Genomic DNA, 23,632 nt, shown 5'->3' with positions numbered 1-23,632 from the left:
CTCGGTGTCCAGTATACTCGGTGCTGTTTCGCTCGGTGTCCAGTATACTCAGTGCTGTTTCGCTCGGTGTCCAGTATACTCGGTGCTGTTTCGCTCGGTGTCCAGTATACTCGGTGCTGTTTCGCTCGGTGTCCAGTATACTCAGTGCTGTTTCGCACAGTGTCCAGTATACTCAGTGTGTTTCGCTCGGTGTCCAGTATACTCGGTGCTGTTTCGCTCAGTGTCCAGTATACTTGGTGCTGTTTCGCTTGGTGTCCAGTATACTCAGTGCTGCTTCGCTCGGTGTCCAGTATACTCAGTGCTGCTTCGCTCGGTGTCCAGTATACTCGGTGCTGCTTCGCTCGGTGTCCAGTATACTCGGTGCTGTTTCGCTCGGTGTCCAGTATACTCGGTGCTGTTTCGCTCGGTGTCCAGTATACTCAGTGCTGCTTCACTCGGTGTCCAGTATACTCGGTGCTGTTTCGCTCGGTGTCCAGTATACTCAGTGCTGCTTCGCTCGGTGTCCAGTATACTCAGTGCTGCTTCGCTCGGTTCCAGTATACTCGGTGCTGTTTCGCTCTGTGTCCAGTATACTCGGTGCTGTTTCGCTCGGTGTCCAGTATACTCGGTGCTGCTTCGCTCTGTGTCCAGTATACTCAGTGCTGCTTTGCTCGATGTCCAGTATACTCGGTGCTGTTTCGCTCGGTGTCCAGTATACTCGGTGCTGTTTTGGCACAGTTTCTGAGCTGGGGATGGATTTGGTTGCCCGCTGTTTCACACAGGTGCTCTGATTGGTGTTGAGGTGCAGCCTGATGGGAGTTCAGTTTAATAAGGGGTCATGCAAACCTGGAAATAAGAAAATTCTCAATATTACGATTTATTTTAGACATTTCTGAGGAAACTTCCAAACTTCAAGTTATCCCTCCTAAAATTATAACCCGTCAACCACTATTTTGTCAATTTTGCCCAATTCAATACCCACTGACATGGACTGTGGTGGTGGGTGGGGAGGACAGAGCTTACTGGAACTGGGAAGCCATGAATGAAATAGCATTTCCTAACTAGCGCACAGGTGTGAAAACTGTATCAGGTGTCTGGGCAGAGTGTTGGGAGAACAGAGTGCTGGTGACCCACGAGGTAGAGGGTCACCAATTAATGACCCAGGAGGTGGGGGGGGGGAGGATAGCAAATGGCCCAAGAGGTAGAGGGGTGGCAGGGTAGATAATGACCCACGAGGTAGAGGGGGTGCAGGTAGCTAATGAACCAGGAGGTAAAGTGGGGCAGGGTAGCTAATGATTTAGAAGGTAGAGGGGTGGCAGGGTAGCTAATGACCCACGAGGTAGAGGGGGTGCAGGTAGCTAATGAACCAGGAGGTAAAGTGGGTCAGGGTAACAAAACAATTAATGGAGAGTTAGTATATAGCTAATGGGGGTGTTTTCATACAATTAATGGGGGCCTATTATATAGTTAATAGGGTGTTTTTATACAATTAATGGAGGGTTAGTACATAGTTAAGGGGTGTTTTCATACAGTTAATGGGGGTGGGGGTGGGGGTGTTAGAGTCGAAGATCTATTTTTGGATCATAAAAGGAGATTTGTGTTTTGCAAGTTTGTCTCTCAGGTTCACCTGTTGTCTTTGTCTAAACCTCGCTGACTTCCTCACAGTAAAAGACGAGGTCTCTGCTTAGTATCGTGACTTGGATACAAGATGACGTATTACTACTGAATTGTACAAGATTAGCTTGGAAGCTGCCGAACAGTGCAATATTAGCTTGGAAGCTCCCGAATTGTACAAGATTAGCTTGGAAGCTGCTAAATTGTACAAGATAAACTTGGAAGTTGTTGAATGGTACAAGATTATCTTGGAAGTTGCCGAATTGTACAAGATTAGCTTAGAAGTTGCCAAACTGTACAAGATTAGCTTGGAAGTTGCCAGATTGTACAAGATTAGCTTGGATGTTGCCGGATTATACAAGGTTAGCTTGGATGTTGATGAATTGTACAAGATTAGCTTGGATGTTGCCGAATTGTACAAGATTAGCTTGGAAGTTGCCAGATTGTACAAGATTAGCTTGGATGTTGCCGGATTGTACAATATTAGCTTGGATGTTGCCAGATTGTACAAGATTAGCTTGGATGTTGCCGGATTATACAAGGTTAGCTTGGATGTTGACGAATTGTACAAGATTAGCTTGGATGTTGCCGAATTGTACAAGATTAGCTTGGAAGTTGCCAGATTGTACAAGATTAGCTTGGATGTTGTCGGATTGTACAAGATTAGCTTGGAAGCTGACACATTGTACAAGATTAGCTTGGAAGTTGCCAAATTGTATCTTTTTATTGCCGAATCGGACCTTTATTATCTTATTTGAAATTAAAATTCACCTGACGAGCTTCCAGCAATATTTTGTAGGTGTAAATACCAGCAGTAAAAAGATTTGAATGAAATAAATGGATATTTGTAGAGGATGTCGCTATAAATCTGCTTCCCTGGAATCTTCAGTTGAAAATCGTCTCAATAAGTCGCAAAGTAAAACCACTGGCCATTTAAAGATGACTTTATGTGAAGGGCGAGCTAATGAAATCTTAAATGTCACTGAACCTTTAATATTCATTAGCCCAGCGGTGACCCGCTGCCAATGCCAATGTGTTTAATAGAATTTCTGATATTTCACATCTTCCTTTATTATTTGCTACTGTCTCACTTTTTTTTTTTGTTTAAATTGGTATTTTTACTGCTTTTGGCATCTGTGGTCCAATTAACCTCTCGAAAGCCAGAATGTGAGCAGCCACCGAATGATCAGTCCTTTCTCAGACCTACGGAGAATATACTCTCAGAGTTATTCACTGAAGTGAGAGATTACGGTGTACGGCCAAAATAGCCAAACTGGAAAAATGATCAGTTCAGCTACTCTGGCCTAAAATGTAAAGGTGCTTTGAGAATCCTCAGGTTCACTCATCTCCTTGTCTCTGCTGATTAAAGTCCATTAGTGACAACGCCACATAGCTGGTGCTAGACGTGTAAATGTGGCCACTGGCAAACATGTGCTAATGTATATATGGGCATTCTGGAGTGCAGCGTGGATATTAGAGGTGAGAGACGGATCATTAATATATAGAGAGAGGGCCGGGACCAAGTCTTAGCAAAGTTATCAAAGGCATGATTGGGTCCATGACAGGTGGACTGAGAAACAAAGAATGTCCCCATAACCCTCCCTGTGTTCAACTAAACTTGGCCCTTCTATATGAGAAGCAACCTAGTGATATCAATGATGTGACCAATTGTAGGCGTGAGGAAACATATTCTTAAATCACAATTAGTTGGAAAAGACTTTTCTCTTCTTCTCCCTATTCTGGGTACATGTATAACAAGTGATTTTCAAAGCAATAGTTACCTGGCCATTGATCCTTTTCTCATTTCGATGTGACATCGAGCTGCCGTTTGTTTTTTGTGAAGATCAGTGTAGTAGTGATGTGCATTGGCCAAAAATTTGGTTTGGAAATTAGGGTAAGTAAAAAAAAATTGTCTGCTTTGGCAATTTGGACCAATGGCATTCGGTTCGGCACTTTGGCAATTTGGAACTTCGGCAATTCGGAACTTCGTAATTCGGACCATAACCCTAACTCCTAACCCTAACCACTTGTTTTGCCCCTAACCCTAACTGCTTGTTTTGCCACTTTTCAGAAATCCGAAGCACTTCATAACTTCGGCAATTCGGTTCTATAGGAGAAGCAACCTAGTTATATCAATAAAGTGACCATTTGTAGGGTGAGGAGACATGTTCTCAAATGACAATTAGTTGGAAAATACTTTTGTCTTCTTCTCCCTATTCTGGGTACATGTAACAAGTGATTTCCAAAGCAGTAGTTACCTGGCCATTGATCCTTTTCTCATCTCGATGTGACTCAGTGGTCTACAGATAATCTGTTTCACTCAGACTACGATCACTGTGAAATTAACCCAATCAAGCTGCCGTTTGTTTTGTAGGGATCTGTGTAGTAGGGATGTGCATGGGCAAAAGTTTGGTTTGGTTTGGAAATTCAAGTAAGTAAAAAAAATGTGTCTGCTTCAAGAATTCGGACCAATGACATTCGGTTCGGTACTTCGGCAATTCGGAACTTTGGTAATGCGGACCCTAACCTTAACCCCTAATCCTAACCACTTGTTTTGCCCCAAACCCAAACCCTAAACCCTAACCACTTGTTTTGCCCCTTTCAGAAATCCGAAGCACTTCAGAACTTTGGCAATTCGTTCGATTCGGCACTTTGGAAATTCGGCAATTCAAACGTTGTACATTCGTAAGCATCCGAATGTCCGAATTGAGTGAAATTCGTCCGAATGTACATTCGGAATGAAACAAATTGCACATGTCTACTGTCTTGTTAGCACTAAATCAAATGCAGACATGACATCTTCCAAGTATAAAGTTTTCATGGTTAAAACATGCTCACTGCCGATTTTGTAGCCATTATTTACATGCAGCCATAAAAATACCCCAAAATAAAACTAAATAAAAATCAGAATGACTTATTTTGAATAACTGCTTTTTAAAAGATGCCTCTAGATTTCACTTCTAATGCTGCTTTTTTTTTGTCGAAAATTGTTAACTTAGCTAAGGATTTAAAAAACGTTTCCACAAAAAAGTCCTACAGAATTATAATAATTATCTATCTATGGGTGTATATATCTGATACACTGAGAAAGCCCTGTGAAAATACATGTAGAATATTTAAGGAAAAAAGCTACACATTTAGGGAAGTTCAGGAAAAGTATTGAAATGATAAACGCTGTTGGAATAGAGCTGCGCCAGAGTGTGTTGGTTGTGTTGGTTGTTCTGATTTATAGTGGGCTCCTGTGTACTTTGAACTCACGGGATCGACCTCTTTTTGCCTCTTGAATTGTTAGATGTGGATACATTTGGCTGCTGAGGACGTAAGGTGACAAGAGAGGACATTAAACACATACATTGTCTGCTGTGGTGTGATCTGTACAGAATGTTTTATTTCATATAAAGATAGAGGACCTGGGTGTGTGTTCATAAATTCCCTTTAAAATCTATTTGCTTAGTTGAAAGGAAATACTTTTTTAAATTATTTGAGTAACCCTTTAAATATGGGAGTGGTGTAACACATGCATGGGGTGCGCACTTTATTCACATTAAGACAAATAGCCAGTCCGTGAATGGTGTAACGCACTATATAAAGAGGCTTAATAGCTGCTGTCAGAAGGTATCAATGTATATGTTAAACATTACGAACCTTCTTAAGGATATATTAACACTGCAATGGAATGTTTCAACTAATGTCATTTAGATTATCACATCCCCTTAGTGTCTGACCCCCTCCAAGTGCCGTCTGTGTTGGCTTCAGGTTTACAAAACATCAATTTTTCTAGAAGACTAAATAAATAAAGTTCTGATAAGATGCCTGGCCCTTGTATTGGGTTTCAGTCGCCGCAGAGAGAGAATATGTTCTATCCCTCGTACACGTTGATTCTTCGAGTCCTCGCTGCTGGAAGTCTATTTCTGCAAAGCACTATAAGTAAGCTGTCCGAGGCATATACTCCAGGGCAAAACACAAAACTCTTTGCACTGAGAGAATGTAAAACCCTAAACAGCCTTTCTTTAACGTTAAGTCGCAGTAGGCTGGAGCGATGGCTGTTACAGAAGACGCGGTTAATAAGAAGAGATAGGGCAAACCTGAACACAGAAAGGGGATTCTGCACAACAAGAAGGGAGGATTTATAGCTCGCTGCTGCCATCTGCGGTCCTATAAGCATAGCTTCAGTGCTAAAAAATTTAGCTGAGGGTTTTGGTTTGGCTTCTGAAGTTTTAAAGGGACATGCATCACTTTGAGACAAGATTTTGCACGAAAGAAAAAAAAAACAGGTAAATTTGATATATTTATTTTTCTTCATATTTACCTGCTTCTTCTTTGTTGTGATTTCTACTCCCACTCCAGGGGAGACACTGATCTAACCAATCATTGTGCTATCCCTAGGAATGCAGGAAATGTGCATTGGGCGTGCCTGACAGATTTACACATGAGGAGTTTCAAGATCTGTTCAACTTGTTACATGCAGACAGGGGGGAAAGAGAGGGAGTCTGATCAGTGTGACCATGCAGAGCAGGCTCTGGTGTTGGGTTTCTCTCTCCTACTGCTGCACAATGATGGCCTGTTTCTGTCATTACTGGACTGCTCTGAAACTGAGATGGGAAGATAGGGGGGGCTGAATAAACTACCCTAGCAGAGAGATCTACCCAACAATGCAACACACGTTCCAAAGTGTATTTTGCTTCAATTTGGTTTGCAAATTTGTAAAAGTGTTTGCTGGTTTAAAAGAAAATAATTGTCAAGTGACGCTTGTCCCTTTAAGTATTCTCTGTCCGCATACACGGCTAAAATGCACCAAAGAATCTGCTCAGTCTTTGTTGAACTGCAGCGGTCTATTTACGTGTCAATTGCTAGCATGTGTCCTTAGTGCTGTGTATGTTGAAGATATTGAAGCCATGGTACCGTCTATAATTTACTCATTGTATGTATGGCACGTCTTCGCTGCCACTCCTGTTTCTGGGAGACATGAAATGGTCCCCTATAACTTTAAATAGAACAAAACCTAAGCTAACGGTGCTCCTTGAACAATCACGTCCTTTTCTTTGGGCTCTGAAGGCAGTGATAGACTATCTGCTTCATCTACATTTGATTCCTAGTTGAAGCTGAAATGGAGTGTGTGCGTCCACAATGATAAAAGATATTTTGTATCTATATAAATATTTCAAGTCAAATATTTGGGTTGGTTTCAATGAATTAGAAAGATTTTCTAGAAAGGCCGTTCCCTGTTTGGCAAGATAGAAGGCATCTCGTCTATCTTTCTGAGTTAATGCTTTAATTTTTGTGATATATCATATTTACAGACCGTATAATATGTGGCAAGGTGGATTGAATCATGTTTCCAATGGGTATCTACTGAAATAATTGAGATCGGAATTACGGGATATAATGTGCAACCAAGACTACATAGGATACATTTCAATCATATTTAAATCAGATCGTGTCTATCAATGTGAGCATGTTTAATAATAATAATTGGCAATATGTTCCAACAAAGATTACGCGAGATGAGCATCGGCCCTTGCGAAATGTGTTTCACACAGTCCGATGAACCTCCTCTATTAACTTGTATTATATAGATGAGTGAAGGGACACAGTGGAACAAGTCTTTTTTTTAATGATTTACTCATTCTAAACAATGTCTTGCAACAGGGAATAATTTATCGGTTACAGAGTCAGGTTTTATAAACATTTTCCAACGTCAAAGATTTCCCAAAGTACCAGATATGTTTTCTTCGCACCATAACTACCTGTTAACTGGTTTTCCACATATTGACCGCTTTGTTCTGTCTCTTTCAGCACCCATACCCCACCGAGGATGAGAAGCGACAAATCGCAACTCAGACAAATCTTACACTATTGCAAGTCAACAACTGGTGAGTGCCCTCAGATGAACCGTGTGAATGTGAAAGGCGTGAAGAATGTTTATTAACACGTGCACAAGCTATAAATCACTTCCCTCTAGACAAACTCACATGAGGCCGCACACAAACTGCAGACAGAATCTCTCTCCCATCAATACAGCTTAATATGATACACAGAATATTCCGAGTCTAGAATATAGTGCTTCTTTGGATTGATCATTAGCAAGCAGGGCAAGGGGATAAACATATGTTATCTGATGAATCAAGAGACCCTGAATATAGATCCCATAAAACAAAAATTCTCAGAGAAGGACAATCTGTGGGGCCTCTGAATAGCTGATGATTCGGAAACTGTGTGCAAGATTTTGTCCTGTAGTGGCTGATGATTTGAAAGATGCTTGGTAGTACGACAAGGTCACTATATTTCCACTTACCCTTCCATCACCACCTTATTGTAAGCCACTTCCAACTTTAATCAACGTGATTTACCATTTGCAGGTTTTCAAAAAGGGACCACGACTGGTCAGGGTACTTGAGAATTTCACAGTAAAGTATTCTGACATCACTTTTATGTATTAAACGTATTGCACCCCAGAACCGCCAGAGAGCCAATGATTCTCCCTGAATGCTCCCAATCAAAGATGATTCTCTCACTAATATCTGGATTCCTATGACATTACACAGACTGATTGAGTCTGCTCTAAAACCAGTAACACACGCCTTACCTGAATAAAAATCAGAATTCAAAGTTAATCATCTTTAATGCACCCCAAAATATCTATATATGTACGTTACTTGTACTGCTAATCAATATACACTCCTAATGTACTAAAAGTACTTTATTAACCTGAACCCTATCTCATTCAGGCCAACTAACTTGCCCCCCTGGTTATTACATACTCACACTAACTTACCCTCCTGGTTTTTACACACTCTGCACACACTCATACTAACCTGCCCTCCTGTTATTACACAATATTCTTTAACCCGAAACAACCACATTACACACACACCCTGCACCCACAATAAACATAGTAACACTCCAGGGCCCTACATAAAATATCTGTATGAAACCCCAGGTGATGATGACTACCATCACAAAGTGCATTGTGCTCACGTACAGGTTGTGCTGTTAAAGGGCCATTGTGCCTAACCAGATCTCTGATAAAAAAATGGCCATTAGGTGGCTGTAAGTGCATGGGCCACCTCGCTGTGCCACCACTGGTTTGTGGTGAATGTTGTGTTTGTCCAGGGGGGGAGGGGGGGCGGGAAATTAAGAATGTGCTGGATTTAAAAACCGCTCCATTAAAAAAAAAAAAGTTAAAATTTTGTAGATATAACCTAAAGATAACATGCATAAAAGCATTTTTTTAATGTTTTCTTTGAGGGCTTATTAAATATCATCTTACCAAACCAGAACAACTATAACAGCTCAATGAGAAGCCATTGCAAGCCCCCCTCCCCCCCCCCCCCTGCCTCTAACCCTGCCCTGTGGCTGTCCAATCACAGACTTTCCTACTCAATGAAGCGTCTTTGCAAGGGAGGTGCTCTGGGCAATTGCTGCCTCTTGGGTAAACTCCACTGAGCTAAGCAAACTTGAGTGTCTGATTGACAGCCGGGGGGTGTAATTAGGTTAATTTATAAAAGTGTCCATTTCTATAACATCTGCACTTTTTGTAAAATTATTATTATTATTATTATTTATAAACCGCAAGTTCAGTAGCGCTGTACAATGGGTGGACTAACAGACACATATTTTTAACCAGTCAGGTTTGACGCACAGGAACAGAGGGGTTGAGGGCCTTGCTTAATAAGCTAAGATTCTAGAGGGAGTGGGGGATAGTGACACAAAAGGTAAGCGTAGGGTAGAAAAGTAGGTTGCTAGGATAGTGTTCATTGAGGTCTTAGTGTTTGGTTTTGATGACCGTTTCAGGAGAGGAGTCAGGATGCTGGGAGGGGGGAAAGCTGTTCACAGTTTAATTGATATACTTTCCTAAAGAATTGAGTTTTCAAAGATTTTTTAAAGGAGTGGAGATTAGGTGAGAGTCTAACAGAGAGGGGAAGAGCATTCCATAAAAATGGTGCAGTCCCACAGAAGTCTTTAAGGTGAGCATCAGAGGTAGGAATCCGAACAGAGGTTAGACGTAGGTCTCCGGCAGAGCATAGGGGCCTAGACGGGACATATTTGTGTATTAGTGAAGACTAGTGAGGAATCTGGAAGAGAAGATGGGGCTGGATAGGCATACCCTGCGCAAACCGCCAACCAACATTACCAGGCAGGCTCTCAGGTGGAATCCCCAAGGAAAGAGGAAGAGAGACCGTCCGAGAAACACCTGGCAAAGCGACCTCGAGGCAGACATCACAAGGAAGGGCTACACCTGGAGTCAACTAGAAAGAATGGCCCAGGACAAAAGTCTCTGGAGATCTACCTTTAGTGGCCCATACCCCGGGAGGGATGGAGGGCATAAGTAAGTTAGAGAATAAGTAGGTGGGAGCAGCATTGTGTAGAGATTTGTAAGCAAGTGGCAGGATCTTAAATTGAGCCCTATATCTTACGGGAAGCCAATGAAGGTTATAGAGAGCAGACGAGAGGCATCAGGGCAGTAAGGGTTTTGATTGAGATATTAAAGTCCTCAAGAATGAGGGAAAGAGTGCAAGAGGAGAGGAAATGGGGTAGCCAGGAAGAAAAGTGTTATTATTATTATTATATTTATAGAGAGTGCCGTCAAATTCCGCAGTGCTTTACAATGGGTGGACGAACAGACATGTAGTTGTAACCAGACAAGTTGGACACACAGGAACAGAGGGGTTGAGGGCCCTGCTCAATGAGCTTACATGCTAGAGGGAGTGGGTTAAAATGGCACAAAAAGGTAAGGATAGTATTAGACTAGTGACAGTTGCAGAAGAGGAATTAGTTAGGATCTATTAACAGTTTAATTGATACGCTTTTATGAAGAAGTGGGTTTTTAACGATTTTGTGGAGGAGGAGGGAAGCGAGTTCCACAGGAACTGTGCAGCCCTCGAGAAATCTTGAAGGCGAGCATCAGAGGTAGGAGTACGGACAGAAGATAGACTTAAGTCTTCAGCAGATCATAAGGGCCTAGACGGGACATACTTGTGTATAAGGGAGGATAGATAGGTGGGAGCAGCATTATGTAGAGATTTGAAAGCAAGAACCAGAATTTTAAATTGAGCTCTATATTTTATAGGAAGCCAATGTAGGGACTGACAGAAGGGTGAGGCATGGGAGGTGTGGGCGGACAGGAAGATGAGCCTTGCCGCCGCATTCATTATGGACTGTAACGGCGCAAGTTGGGAGCACGTAAGACCACTGAGAAGCGGATTACTGTAGTCAAGGCGAGAAAGGACAGTGGAATTGGCCAACACCTTAGTCGCATCTGGTGTTAAGTAGGGGCGGATGCGCACAATGTTTTTGAGATGGAAATGACAGGATTTGGCGATAGAGTGAACATGAGGCTTGAAGGAGAGGTCGGAGTCAAAGAGAACACCTAATCAGCGAGCCTGCGTGGTGTAGCTGATGGTAGCACCGTTAACTTGGAGGGAGGGAGACACCGGAGTAACAACACTTGAGGGAGGAAAGACCAGAATTTCAGTTTTGGTCAAGTTTAGTTTAAGGAAGTGGGCAGCCATCCAGTTAGAAACAGCAGAGAGGCAGTCAGAGACACTAGTCAAGAGGGACGGGGAGAGATCAGGAGAGGACAGGTAGATTTGCGTGTCATCCGCATAGAAATGATATTGGAAGCCAAAGGAGCTAATGAGTTTACCAAGGGAGGCAGTATAGATGGAGAACAGTAGGGGACCAAGGACTGAACCTTGGGGGACACCAATTGAGAGGAGTTGGGGAGAATAAGCAGAGCCAGAGAAAGAAACACTGAAAGAGCGCTGGCAGAGGTAGGAGGAGCACCAGGAGAGAGCAATATCTTGTAGACCGATATTGCGGAGGATGAGAAGAAGCTGTTGATGATCAACAGTGTCAAAAGCCGCAGACAGGTCAAGGAGAATTCAATAACTAGCCTAGGATGACTGGGGACAATAAATGATGGCAATTCTTAGAGGAGTGGGTTTAAATAGACGGACAGTGTGAACTTCAAAGGAAGTAAAGGTACATTGAGGGGAGAGAAGGATGCCTACACTACCTCCTTTACAGTTGTTTGGTCTGGGAGTGTGGGAGAATTTTAACCCACCATAATATAAGGAAGCAGGAGTAGCAGTATCAGAGGGGGACAGCCTGGTCTCAGTGAGTGCAAGTAGTGTGAAAGAATTTGAGATGAAGAGGTTGTGTATGGCTGTTGATTTTATATTGCTGCAGATGGAGCGGGCGTTCCAGAGTGCGCACTGAATATTGGTAGATGGGGATGGACGGCATGGTATTGGGATGAGGTTTGTGTGGTTTCTGGTTGACTTAGTGTGAGTAGAGCAGATGACGGGCCCTGGGTTGGGAGAGACATCACCAGCTACTAGAAGCAGGAGGAGAGATAGAGACAGAAAGTGTGAGTGGGTTTTATATGGATGGATTCTTGGGATGAGATTGAGTGGGAGAAGGATGGAGAGAATAGAGTGCAGGGCATGAGATGAAAGAAGGGGGAGTGCAGCTTAGAGGGGTTAATGTGGAGGTTGCTGGGAGGCTGAGGGAAGTAGGTGTAAGAAAAGATTTTGATACTGAGGGAGAAAAGGGAAAGTGAGAGGAGTACAAGATAGAGCATTACTTAGATGGGTATGCACGTTCAGAAAAAACTTGAGAAAAGAGCACAAACTCTTCACACATAAAGTGCTTTAGCAATAGCATACCAGTTGCTATTTTATTTTAACCCCACCAGTGCTGGGACAGTCACGTTAAGCAGCCTCTGGCTGTTAATCACGTGGCGGCATAGTGGTTGGGGGGCATAGATGGAGGTTTTAAATGTCTCTATAGTTAAATGGGTTAATATTGGCTCCCATATGCTTTTAATTTTATATTTTGCTATATGACAGCTGGATGGCTGAGCTTATTGAATAGACCCAGCAGAAGATACATTGTCAGTAACGAAAGAATCTCACAGAGATGTCTGGTTTTATTGATGTTTAGAAATTTATATGAAAAATCATATTTTAGGGATATTTTTATATATTAATTTGTATATGTCTATTAAAATGGTGACTTGCTCTATAAAGTTATGGTGGATTAAATTTAATATTATGATCTGCTGTTTGCAAGTGGTAGCAGACGTACAGTTGTAATCAAAATTATCCAATCCCCAATAAAAAAAATTAGGTTTATTTTCTAGAGTTAAAGACTTTCGGCTGTTTGCAATGAATAAATCTAACAAAAGCAATTGAAATAGCTCAGCAAAATGAAGGAATCCTGTAAAGTTGTAGTTCGTCAACGTCTAGGGATCTACCTTATGAGCATCCCTGCCTTAGGCTTTATGTAAGGCCTCAGAATTGAATTAAATAATAAACAGATTTTCAAGTTAAGCAAATATAAACACACCCGGGTAATGTTTAGGATCCAGCACATCAAGTTGTCCTTAATGCGCTAATTTGAATAACGCAAAATAAAAACTTATTTCAATTAGCTCAATTATCTAATTTACATATATAGAATTTTTGGTTAAAGTGTTACTCCAATCATAAAGAGTATTTCAATAAAACATTGTGTTTGGATGGAGCAACTCTTCCAGGCATAATCACCCTCTGTAGAATAATACAAAACGTACCTGTGATCCCGTGACGAGTTCTGCCTTCACCCAAACCTTTTCTCAGATGTCAGTCCCCTTCCCTGCAGTAGGTGGGATGTCCTGGAGATTAGGCGGAAGTAGAAGAGGCCATGCTGCCGTTGGCCATCCATCTACGGATGCCTTTTATGCACAGAATATTAGCCAGCCCAGAACTCTATGGACTTCTACCCCCACACATACAGGTTCCAAACACCATGACCACCTCAAAACACTGCAATGGATATAGTGCATAGATAGCGTAATACTTTAACCCATTTTACTCCTGTGTCTTTTAAATGCAACCGTAATAGAAGTCATGTACAACTCCAAAAACCTTGGACATTTAATCCTGATTAGGCCTGTTCGAGACTATATGACAAGTTTGTACCTGGTTTTGTGCCTCACTTTTATTATCAAACTTGAAGCGGATTGTATGGTGCTTGTTCTTTCTGTGGAGTAATACACACACTCTACTGGCATTCCAATGCTATGTGCTCCCTCTCGTGGGCGAAGGATACATTACACCTTGAGATATATAGTAATTAGGTTGATAAACCTTGGAGAAAATATATCCAACAAAATGCAGACAGTTTAGGAAAATGTACGGCTACGTGATCTTTATAGCATGGATCACAAGGGGGATTATGATGTCCGTAAAGAGAGATGGAATTCAGAAGCATTGAGGAATTTAAAATAAAATATCAAATAACCTGTAAAACTTCGTCAATTTATATAGAGCATAAACCAAGCTGTAAACACCTGGAAAACCAGTCGATAAAAATAAACAAAACATAAATCTGTGAAAAAAAACAAGAGAAGAAGGAAATCCGAGACCTTGGTTGGTGGCTAGTTTCTGTATATGCGATAAATGTGAATTTGACAGATGGAGCTGCTGTAAGGTGTGACGCCATATGTCTACATTCTCCATTAGTGTGACCTGTGCGGCGTGACGCAGTGTTAAAGAGATCTGTGTGTGCCTGGTGATGGAGACCCTCTTAATTATTATTATTATTATTATTTTATTATTTATATAGCGCCAGCAAATTCCGTAGCGCTGTACAATGGGTGGACTAACAGACACGTAAATGTAACCAGACAAATGGACGCACAGGAACAGAGGGGTGGAGTGCCCTGCTCAATGAGCTTACATGCTAGAGGGAGTGGGGTATAGTGACACAAAGGGTATGAGTAGGGGTAATGAAATAGGTTGCTAGAAAAGTATTCACTGAGAACTTAGTAGGTTATTTGTGACAGTTGCAAGAGAGGAGTCATGGGGAGGCGGGGATGAAAACCTGCTAACAGTTTATATGATATGCTTTCCTGAAGAAGTGAGGTTTCAAAGATATTTTGAAGGAGTGGAGACTGGGTGAAAGTCTAACAGAGAAGGGAAGGGAGTTCCACAGAAAAGGTGCAGCCCTGGAGAAGTCTTGGAGGTGAGCATCAGATGTGGGTGTACGGGCAGAGGATAGACATAGGTCTTTGGCAGAGCGTAGGGGCCTCGACGGGACATACCTGTGTATTAGGGAGGATAGGTAGGTTGGAGCAGCATTATGTAGGGACTCGTAAGCAAGCACCAGAATCTTAAATTGAGCCATATATCTAAATGGAAGCCAATGTAGGGACTGACAGAGGGGGGAGGCATGGGAGGTGTGGGCGGACAGGAAAATGAGCCTTGACGCCGTATTCATTATAGATTGCAGCGGTGCAATCTGGGAACACGTAAGACCACTGAGAAGGGGATTGCAGTAGTCAAGGCGAGAAAGAACAACACCATGGACCTTAGCCACACTGGTGTTAAATAAGGGCGGATGCGAGCTATGTTTTTGAGATGGAAGTGGCAGGATTTGGCGATCGACTGGACATGAGGGGTGAAGGAGAGGTCGGAGTCAAAGAGAACACCTAGGCAGCGTGCTTGCGAGGTAGAGGTGATGGTGGCGGCATTGTCTTGTAGGGAGACAGACACGGGGTTTGCAACACTTGATGGAGGAGAGACCAGAAGTTCTGTTTTGGACAGGCTGCGTTTAAGGAAGTGAGCATCCATCCAGGAAATCACGGAGAGGCAGTCAGAGACACGAGTCAAGATGGGCGGAGAGAGATCAGGAGACGACAGATAAATTTGTGTGTCATTTGCATAGAAATGATACTGGAAGCCGAAGGAGCCGATGAGTTTACCAAGGGAGGCAGTATAGATAGAGAACAGTAGGGGACCAAGGACAACACCAACAGAGAGGGGTTGAGGGAAAGAGGCAGAGCCTGAGAAAGAAATACTGAAAAAGCACTGGGAGAAGTAGGAGGAGCACCAGGAGAGAGCAATATCCCGTAGATCGAGATTACGGAGAATGAGAAGAAGCTGTTGATGATCAACAATGTCAAAGGCAGCAGAAAGATCAAGGAGAATTAGGATAGAGTAATGGCTGCAAGATTTAGCAGCGATTAAATCGTTGGATACTTTGGTCACAGCTGTTTCAACAGAGTTACGAGCGCAGAATCCAGACTGAAGCGGGTCAAGCAGAGAGTTGGATTCCAGGAAGTCTGTAAATCTTGCATACACAACTCTCTCAAGGATCTTGGAGGCAAACGGCAGTAGCGATGTAGAGTGGTAGTTGGATGGGGAATTAGGGTCAAGGTTGGGCTTTTTCAGAATTGGCGTTATGGTTGCATGCTTGAAGGGTGATGGAAATGTGCCGGAGGAAAGGGAGAGATTGAAATTTTCAGTGAGAGGAAGAGTGAGAGAGGGAGACAGAGTGCGGATGAGATATAAGGGAATAGGATCGAGGAAACAGGTGGTGGGGCGGGAGGACCGGAGCAGAGCAAAAACCTCTTCTGTTGTAGTAGGTGCGAATGAGCATAAAACAGTGAAGCGAGTGGGGTTGGGTGATATATTTGAAGAAGAGAGAGAGAGGCTAGAGATCTCTTTCCTGATTGAAGAAATCTTCTCAGTGAAGTGAGTTGCAAAGTTTGAGGCGGACTGACAGGTAGGAGGAGGGGGAGCAACAGGGCGAAAGAGAGTAGTAAAAGTGTGAAATAGGGATTTGGGTTGGCGGGACAGTGTGCTTATGAGGGTGTTGAAGTAATTTACTTTTGTAGAGGAAAGAGCCAGAGTGTAGGAGCGCAGCATAAATTTATAGTGGAGGAAGTCAGGTGCAGAGTGAGACATTCTCCAACAGTGTTCAGCAGTTCTTGAACATTTTTGGAGATATCGGGTAAGTTTGGTGTGCCAGGGTTGTAATTGGGAACGCTTGCTGCATTTAATTGTAGGAGGTGCCATGATGTCTAGTTGAGAGGAGAGAGTGACGTTGTAGAGTGAGGTTGCAGAGTTAGGGCAAGTGAGGTTTGAGATGGGTAAAAGGAGAAATGCTGGAGATCAAGGCACCTTACTTCAAACACCTCCAGGGACATTGAACATAATCATTATAGCTCCACACACTGCAGTCTCCCTGGAAATGTTACAATTACATTATGGGTGTAACAAACCACTGGAGTCATGTTCAGTCCTGGAGCTCTCCCTTACAAGCATAATCCACAGAGATCCGGAAATTGAGAACAGGATTCTGTTGGTTCAGTGATGGCATGGGGGAGGCCAGGTATTCGTAGAAGGGTCAGGCAGAAATCAAATTCAGACAGTCCATTGGTCAGGGCGGGTGGCAATCATCAAAATCCAGACAGCAGGCAAAGTAAGGCAACCAGCAAGGACAGGAAACACAGGGAAACAAACGCTAGGAGTTCTGAGGCAGGCAAGAAAACAACCAAGCACTGACTGAAAGTGGAGTGGCTCAATCACATAACCTGATCTCACCTATAGGAGGGGTTATCTGAGATCAATGTGACAGACTGTGGGACTCAGCCACATCTTGGATGCATCATTGTCCTGGCTCCGCCCCTCAGTCACAGCTCCTCCAACCTCTGACCTGCAGACCAGTCTCCTCATGCAACGGCTGCTATCTTGGAAGCTCCGCCCCTCAGCCACACCTCGTCCAACCTCTAACCTGCAGACCAGTCTCCTCATGCAGCGTCCGCTTTCTTGGAAGCTCCGCCCCTCAGCCACACCTCGTCCAACCTCTGACCTGCAGACTAGTCTCCTCATGCAGCGGCTGCTATCTTGGAAGCTTCGCCCCTCAGCCACACCTCCTCTGACCTGCAGACCAGTCTCCTTATGCAGCGGCCTCCATCTTGGAAGCTCCGCCCCTCAGCCACACCTCGTCCAACCTCTGACCTGCAGACCAGTCTCCTCATGCAGTGGTCGCTATCTTGAAAGCTCCGCCCATCAGCCACACCTCCTTGGACCTGCAGACCAGTCTCCTCATGCAGCGACTGCTATCTTGGAAGCTCCGCCCCTCAGCCACACCTTGTCCAACCTCTGACCTGCAGACCAGTCTCCGCATGCAGTGGTCGCTATCTTGAAAGCTCCGCCCCTCAGCCACACCTCCTCAGACCTGCAGACCAGTCTCCTCATGCAGCGGCCGCTATCTTGGAAGCTCCGCCCCTCAGCCACACCTCGTCCAACCTCTGACCTGCAGACCAGTCTCCTCATGCAGCGGCCGCTATCTTGGAAGCTCCGCTCCTCAACCACACCTCGTCCAACCTCTGACCTGCAGACCAGTCTCCTCATGCAGCGGCCGCTATCTTGGAAGCTTCGCCCCTCAGCCACACCTCCTCTGACCTGCAGACCAGTCTCCTCATTCAGCGGCTGCCATCTTGGAATCCTGGAGCAATCACTCCGAGTTCCCAGGCCGTGAATCGAGGTTCAGAGGATGCAGACTGGGGTGCAGCAGCCACAGGCCTTATAACTGCTGCAGACTGACCTCCAGGGCGTCGTGGACGCCCTGGGACAGGTGAGTACCATCGGCGAATGTGACAATGGGCCACATACAAACCCACACACTGCTGGGCTAGTAGAGGTCTGCCTAACTCCTGCAGTATTGCTCCAACTGGCATCCCAATGCACTGCCTGCTATTTTTAAACAGCAGAAAAATGATGATATGAAAACACTAGTCAGCATATCCTACATGTTAGAGGCCTAGGTGGCAGTTACTCTTATCCCCTTATCCCCTCCAGGTAGTCTTGTTGAAGTAATGTGCTCACCTTTCCTTCACATCAACAAAACCCAGACCAGCATTAGAGCTGGTGTAGGCTGAGGTTGTCCGGACACTAATTGTCTGGCCAAGATACTGATTAGGGCTACATTCCTACACGTAGAATTTATATTCTCCACTTCACTACTATGCAATGTTGCTAATCTACTTTAAGTTCTACTGTTAGTTATCTAATGTCACACTTATGAGCCTCAGAAGCAGTTTCTTAATTTCATGAGTCTAGTCTGACTAATATTTTTTTCTTAAATGTCAAATGAGGTTATTGTCTATTTTTTGACTATTTTTCTTACATTTTCAATATTCTAAAGATTGATGAAAAAAACAAAAAACACTATAGGCAACAAAATAACTTCATCTTAATTAAGTAGTTTTGGTGTATAGATCATGCCCCTGCAGTTTCACTGTTTAATTCCCAGTCATTTAGGAGTTAAATCACTTTGCTTATGCAGTCCTAGTCACACCTTCCTGCATGTGACTTCCACAGCCCTCCTAAACACTTCCTGTAAAGAGTCATATAATGTTTATACTTCCTTATTGCACAGTCTGTTTAATTTAGGATTTTTTTTTATCTCCTGCTCTATTAATAGCCTGATAGACCCTGCAGGATCTTCCAGTGTGTAATTACAGTTCAATTTACAGAGCAGGAGATAAAACGTATAAAATGAGTTAAGATCTGATTGAAAATTAAACCATTTTGTTTACATGTAGGCTGTGTGATTTACAGCCAGGAGATGTGGTTAGGCCTGTATAAACAAATGGCAGAAAATTGAGCAGTGAGAATGCTGGGCATGATCTATACACCAAAGTTGCTTCATTAAGCTAAAATAGTTTTTATGCCTTTAGTATCCCTTTAAGAAACTTGTGATAAATGCTATCACTTCTGTTCTAGGTTCATTAATGCCAGGAGGCGCATTCTCCAGCCCATGTTAGATGCCAGCAACCCTGACCCAGCACCAAAAGCCAAGAAAATAAAGTCTCAGCATCGGCCAACACAAAGGTTCTGGCCTAATTCCATTGCCGCGGGAGTTCTTCAGCAGCCCGGAGTTCTACCCGGGAGCAATCCTGATGGTGAGTTTGGAGACATTTGCTGCTAGATAGTTTTTACTAAATTAACTTATTTCGTGACTGATCATCCAGAAAGAGTTGAGAGAGGTACAAGTAAATATAAAGAGGTAATATATACTGCATCATCACAAAGACAGAAAACGCAAAGCCATATTGTATTACAACCAGACAATGTGGTCATGTGGTTATAGATTTGGTTTATCTATAATATTCTTTAATGAAACTGCAGCAGCCTATTTATCTGGCTGAAACAATCGTTGGATAGTTTAATAAAGTGACAAGAAACCTTACATTTATCTATTGTATTAAAGTATACCTTTGATATTGCTCTTCCTATATGACAGATATATATACATTCTAACAAATAAATTCCAACTATGAAAACTCTAAAAGTATACCCAATGCAATACTTATCGTAACTACTTATAATATAATTATTAATACATGTTGAATATACTGTATAAAGTCTAATACTTATTATAACTAGTTATATGATAATATTTATGTTTACACTGTATAAAATCTGATACTCCTTCTAGCCAATTAGAATATTCTGTATAGCCCTTCCTTTAGAATGGGACCTGGATATATCTGTATGTATTGGATGGTAAGCTTGTTTTGTGTTCCAGGTTCTGTCAACATGGACAGCTTGCAATCTCTGTCCTCCGAGGCGCTCTCCATGCAGCAGGCCATAATGGGAGTTCACGATGACTCTTTGGACGGGACAGAGGAAGATGATGATGATGAAGAAGAAGAGATGGAAGAGGATGATCTTGAAGAAGACAGTGAAGAATTGCAGACAACGAATGTTAGTGAGCTTGGCTTGGAACACAGTGACTCCCTGGAGTAGCAATATGTTCCTCTCAAAGGACAAAGTGCATTAGAGACACTGTTTAACTTGATGAAAGCCTCAGATTATCACTTCTATTAGTTTCTGCTTCCTACATGAAAAGACTAACCAACTATCGAGAGTTGAAACCAGGCTCTGGGTGGAAGAACACGTGTCCTCGTATCGGGTGGGAATGACCATCAAAAAGTGAACAGCATCATCTATCCTTTCCCACAAGAATATTAATTAATTTACATTTAAACCACCAGGACTTCAATGCTGGAACTTTTATGTAAAGAACAAACTTCACAAACTGCTCCGTAAACTCAAAAGAAACTGCAAATTTTCACTTTGAATCACCTGCTTGTTTGCTTGACAGCGGCAGGGATTGGTCAACATTACGAACAATGCAACTGGGCTCCTTTTATTTAAGTGAAGGACATGTGTTTACAGAGCCACATATTGTGGCCCATTAAGTTTTTTGTTTTGTTTTGTTTTTTTTGTTATTTTTGTTATTTTTTTTAGGAACTTAACGTGTTTTAGGAAAAGTGTTTTCCTTTATTGTTACTGAATGCTATTTGAATGCCATTTTTAGAAATGTCTGTGTGTGTATACATACATGTATATGTGATATATGTATATATAGACACACTATCGCACACATAGACTTATATTGAATAGGGGATATACTATCTGTTTGAGACAATTTCACACACTCTTTGGGCCGAAATGATTCAAATATAATAGTTTGAAACAACAAGAATCTATCATGTTTCTTTAACAGACTTTTGGCAAGATATCTTGAAATGCTGACTGGCCATCGTATCAAACTATAAATAAATAGATTTTAATATTTAAAAAAAGTCATGAGCATGGGAGACCATCGGAAATGTTTTGTGTATTTTATATATAATATATATATGTATATCCATACACATATATTATATCCACCATGTATATATCTCTGTGTGTGTATATATATATACATATATATATAGAAGAGGAAATGGAAGTTGTTAATTACCAGCAATACAGAAGTTAAGATATTTGTGTGCAAAATTATGAAAACTGCATCCCCCGATCCTGGAAATGATGTAATATGAGACTCATCTATTTTGAGAAGTAAACTGTTTTATGAAATTTGCATATAAACAGAGTATGATGATTATAAACCACTCATGCATGTGTACGTGTTTCGTGTAATATGTGTGTATGTATGTATATAATTATAATCTACCATGCATCAGATCTCCATCGGCAGCTCCGCTGGGTCCCAGATATGTCAGTCCAGGGCCGGCCTTAGGCATTTGGGCGCCCTGTGCAAAAAATCTTCACAGCGCCCCCCCTTCCCGTCCCCCCCTCCCCCACTCCTTACCCCTTCCCACACACCCTGTCACACACACGCGCAGACAGTCACACACACACGCGCGCAGACAGTCACACACACGCGCGCAGACAGTCACACACACACACGCGCAGACAGTCACACACACACACACGCGCAGACAGTCACACACACACACACACACGCGCAGACAGTCACACACACACGCGCAGACAGTCACACACACACGCGCAGACAGTCTCACACACACACACACAGCCAAACAGACACACACAGGCAGACAGCCACACACACACTCACTAACAGACAAACACACTCACAGACACACACTAACAGACACAGACACACACTAACATACACACACACACACTAAAATACACACACACACTAAAATACACACACACACTAACATACACACACACACACTAACAGACTCACACACACACTAACAGACTCACACACACACTAACAGACACACACTAACATACACTAACAGACACACACACTCACCCACATTAACACATTTTTTAACATTTATTTAGACCCCCCAGCCTCCTTACCTTTGGGAATGCTGGGGGGGGGGTTCTTCCTCCCTGGTGGTCCAGTGGCTGCTGGGCGGTCGGGCGGCGCTGGCGGGCGGCTGGCGAGGGAGCACTTCCTCTGAGCTGTATGCTCAGCTCCCTCGCGCGCCGCAGAGTGAGGCTGGGAGCCGGAATATGACGTCATATTCCGGCTCCCAGCCTCACTCTGCGGCGCGCGAGGGAGCTGAGCATACAGCTCAGAGGAAGTGCTCCCTCGCCAGCCGCCCGCCCGCCCAGCAGCCAGGCATGTCTGTTAGCCGCAAGGCTAACAAGACATTTGCCTTGGGCATTTGGGGGCGGCTTTTTTTGCCGCCCCCTGGAAAATGCCGCCCAAGGCAAATGTCTTGTTAGCATTGCGGCTAACAGACATGCCGTGTGAGCTATGCGGCCGCAGGGCGCCCCCTGCACCATGGCGCCCTGTGCGGCCGCACAGCTCGCACACCCCTAAGGCCGGCCCTGTGTCAGTCTGTGACATATTTCATGTATAACTGCTAAACGAAGATATGTATAACATTAATTTAAAACTTTAGCAATTATTAAATCATTTTAGGGTCTAAGCTTGAATGTAATTAAAGGGTAACTGTCACTCCCAGGATACTATTATTTATAAAATATTATATATGTGAGGTGTGAGAAATAAAATTAAATGTGGAAATACACAACTCTCTATACTGCAACGGGGGTCTCCATCTGAGCTCCCTGTCAGTCATTGTAATACGCTTCGCCCTTTACACCTGGCAGTCAGCCTAGAGAGAGCCACCTCCATCTTAGCTCCCTGTCAATCATTGTTATAAGCTCCGCCCTTTACACCTGGCAGTCAGTATAGAGAGAGCCACCTCCATCTTAGCTCCCTGTCAATCATTGTTATAAGCTCCGCCCTTTACACCTGGCAGTCAGTATAGAGAGAGCCACCTCCATCTCAGCTCCCTGTCAATCATTGTTATAAGCTCCGCCCTTTACACCTGGCAGTCAGTATAGAAAGAGCCACCTCCATCTCAGCTCCCTGTCAGTCATTGTAATACGCTTTGCCCTTTACACCGGGCAGTCAGCATAGAGAGAGCATACAGAGAGGAGGAGAAATGAAACAATGTTACTATTTCTCCTCCTTTATTAGCATTGGGTGCCCTGGCTGTGCCTTGTCTGAACTGGATTGTTGGGTAATTTGCTAAATCTTTAATATAAATGTAAAAGAAAACAGAGAATATATATGAAAAAGGTTAAGACAAGTTCTAGGTGATGTTTTATTCGAAAGTGACAGTTCTCCTTTAAGTAGATGCAATGACTGCTATATTTGGTAGGACAGACGAGTATCATATTAACAAAGAGTTGCATTACATGATTTAACAGAAGCCATGTAAGCAGCAATGGAATAAGACTTATTTCAGATTTACAGCTAATATTGTCATTAAAGGAACACTCCAGCATTAGAAATGAATACCTTTTCTCATAGCGCTGTAGTGTTGTGTAGTATTTTGGGTTTTTAAAAAAACTTACCGCTAAGCCTCTCCTCCGATCTCACAGTCAATCCAATGCTTCTCTTAGAAACA

At 43.1% G+C, this 23,632-nt stretch overlaps 1 protein-coding gene across 6 annotated transcripts in view; it reads left to right on the top strand.

Moving 5' to 3' along the window:
* Nucleotides 1–21,151, top strand: part of PKNOX2 (PBX/knotted 1 homeobox 2) — a 327,238-nt gene extending 306,087 nt beyond the window's left edge. For all 6 annotated transcript variants that reach the window (XM_063436753.1, XM_063436752.1, XM_063436748.1 and 3 more), the window contains 3 exons: nucleotides 7,390–7,466; nucleotides 19,155–19,333; nucleotides 19,960–21,151. In XM_063436753.1, coding sequence (XP_063292823.1) covers nucleotides 7,390–7,466; nucleotides 19,155–19,333; nucleotides 19,960–20,180 — 477 coding nt within the window. In that variant the 3' untranslated portion in view covers nucleotides 20,181–21,151. The remainder of the gene's footprint in view (nucleotides 1–7,389; nucleotides 7,467–19,154; nucleotides 19,334–19,959) is intronic.
* The last annotated feature ends 2,481 nt before the right edge of the window (nucleotides 21,152–23,632 follow it).

The sequence above is a fragment of the Pelobates fuscus genome, chromosome 11 (assembly GCF_036172605.1).
Source record: "Pelobates fuscus isolate aPelFus1 chromosome 11, aPelFus1.pri, whole genome shotgun sequence".
Classification (NCBI taxonomy): domain Eukaryota; kingdom Metazoa; phylum Chordata; class Amphibia; order Anura; family Pelobatidae; genus Pelobates; species Pelobates fuscus.
This window is presented reverse-complemented; position numbering and strand designations above follow the sequence as displayed.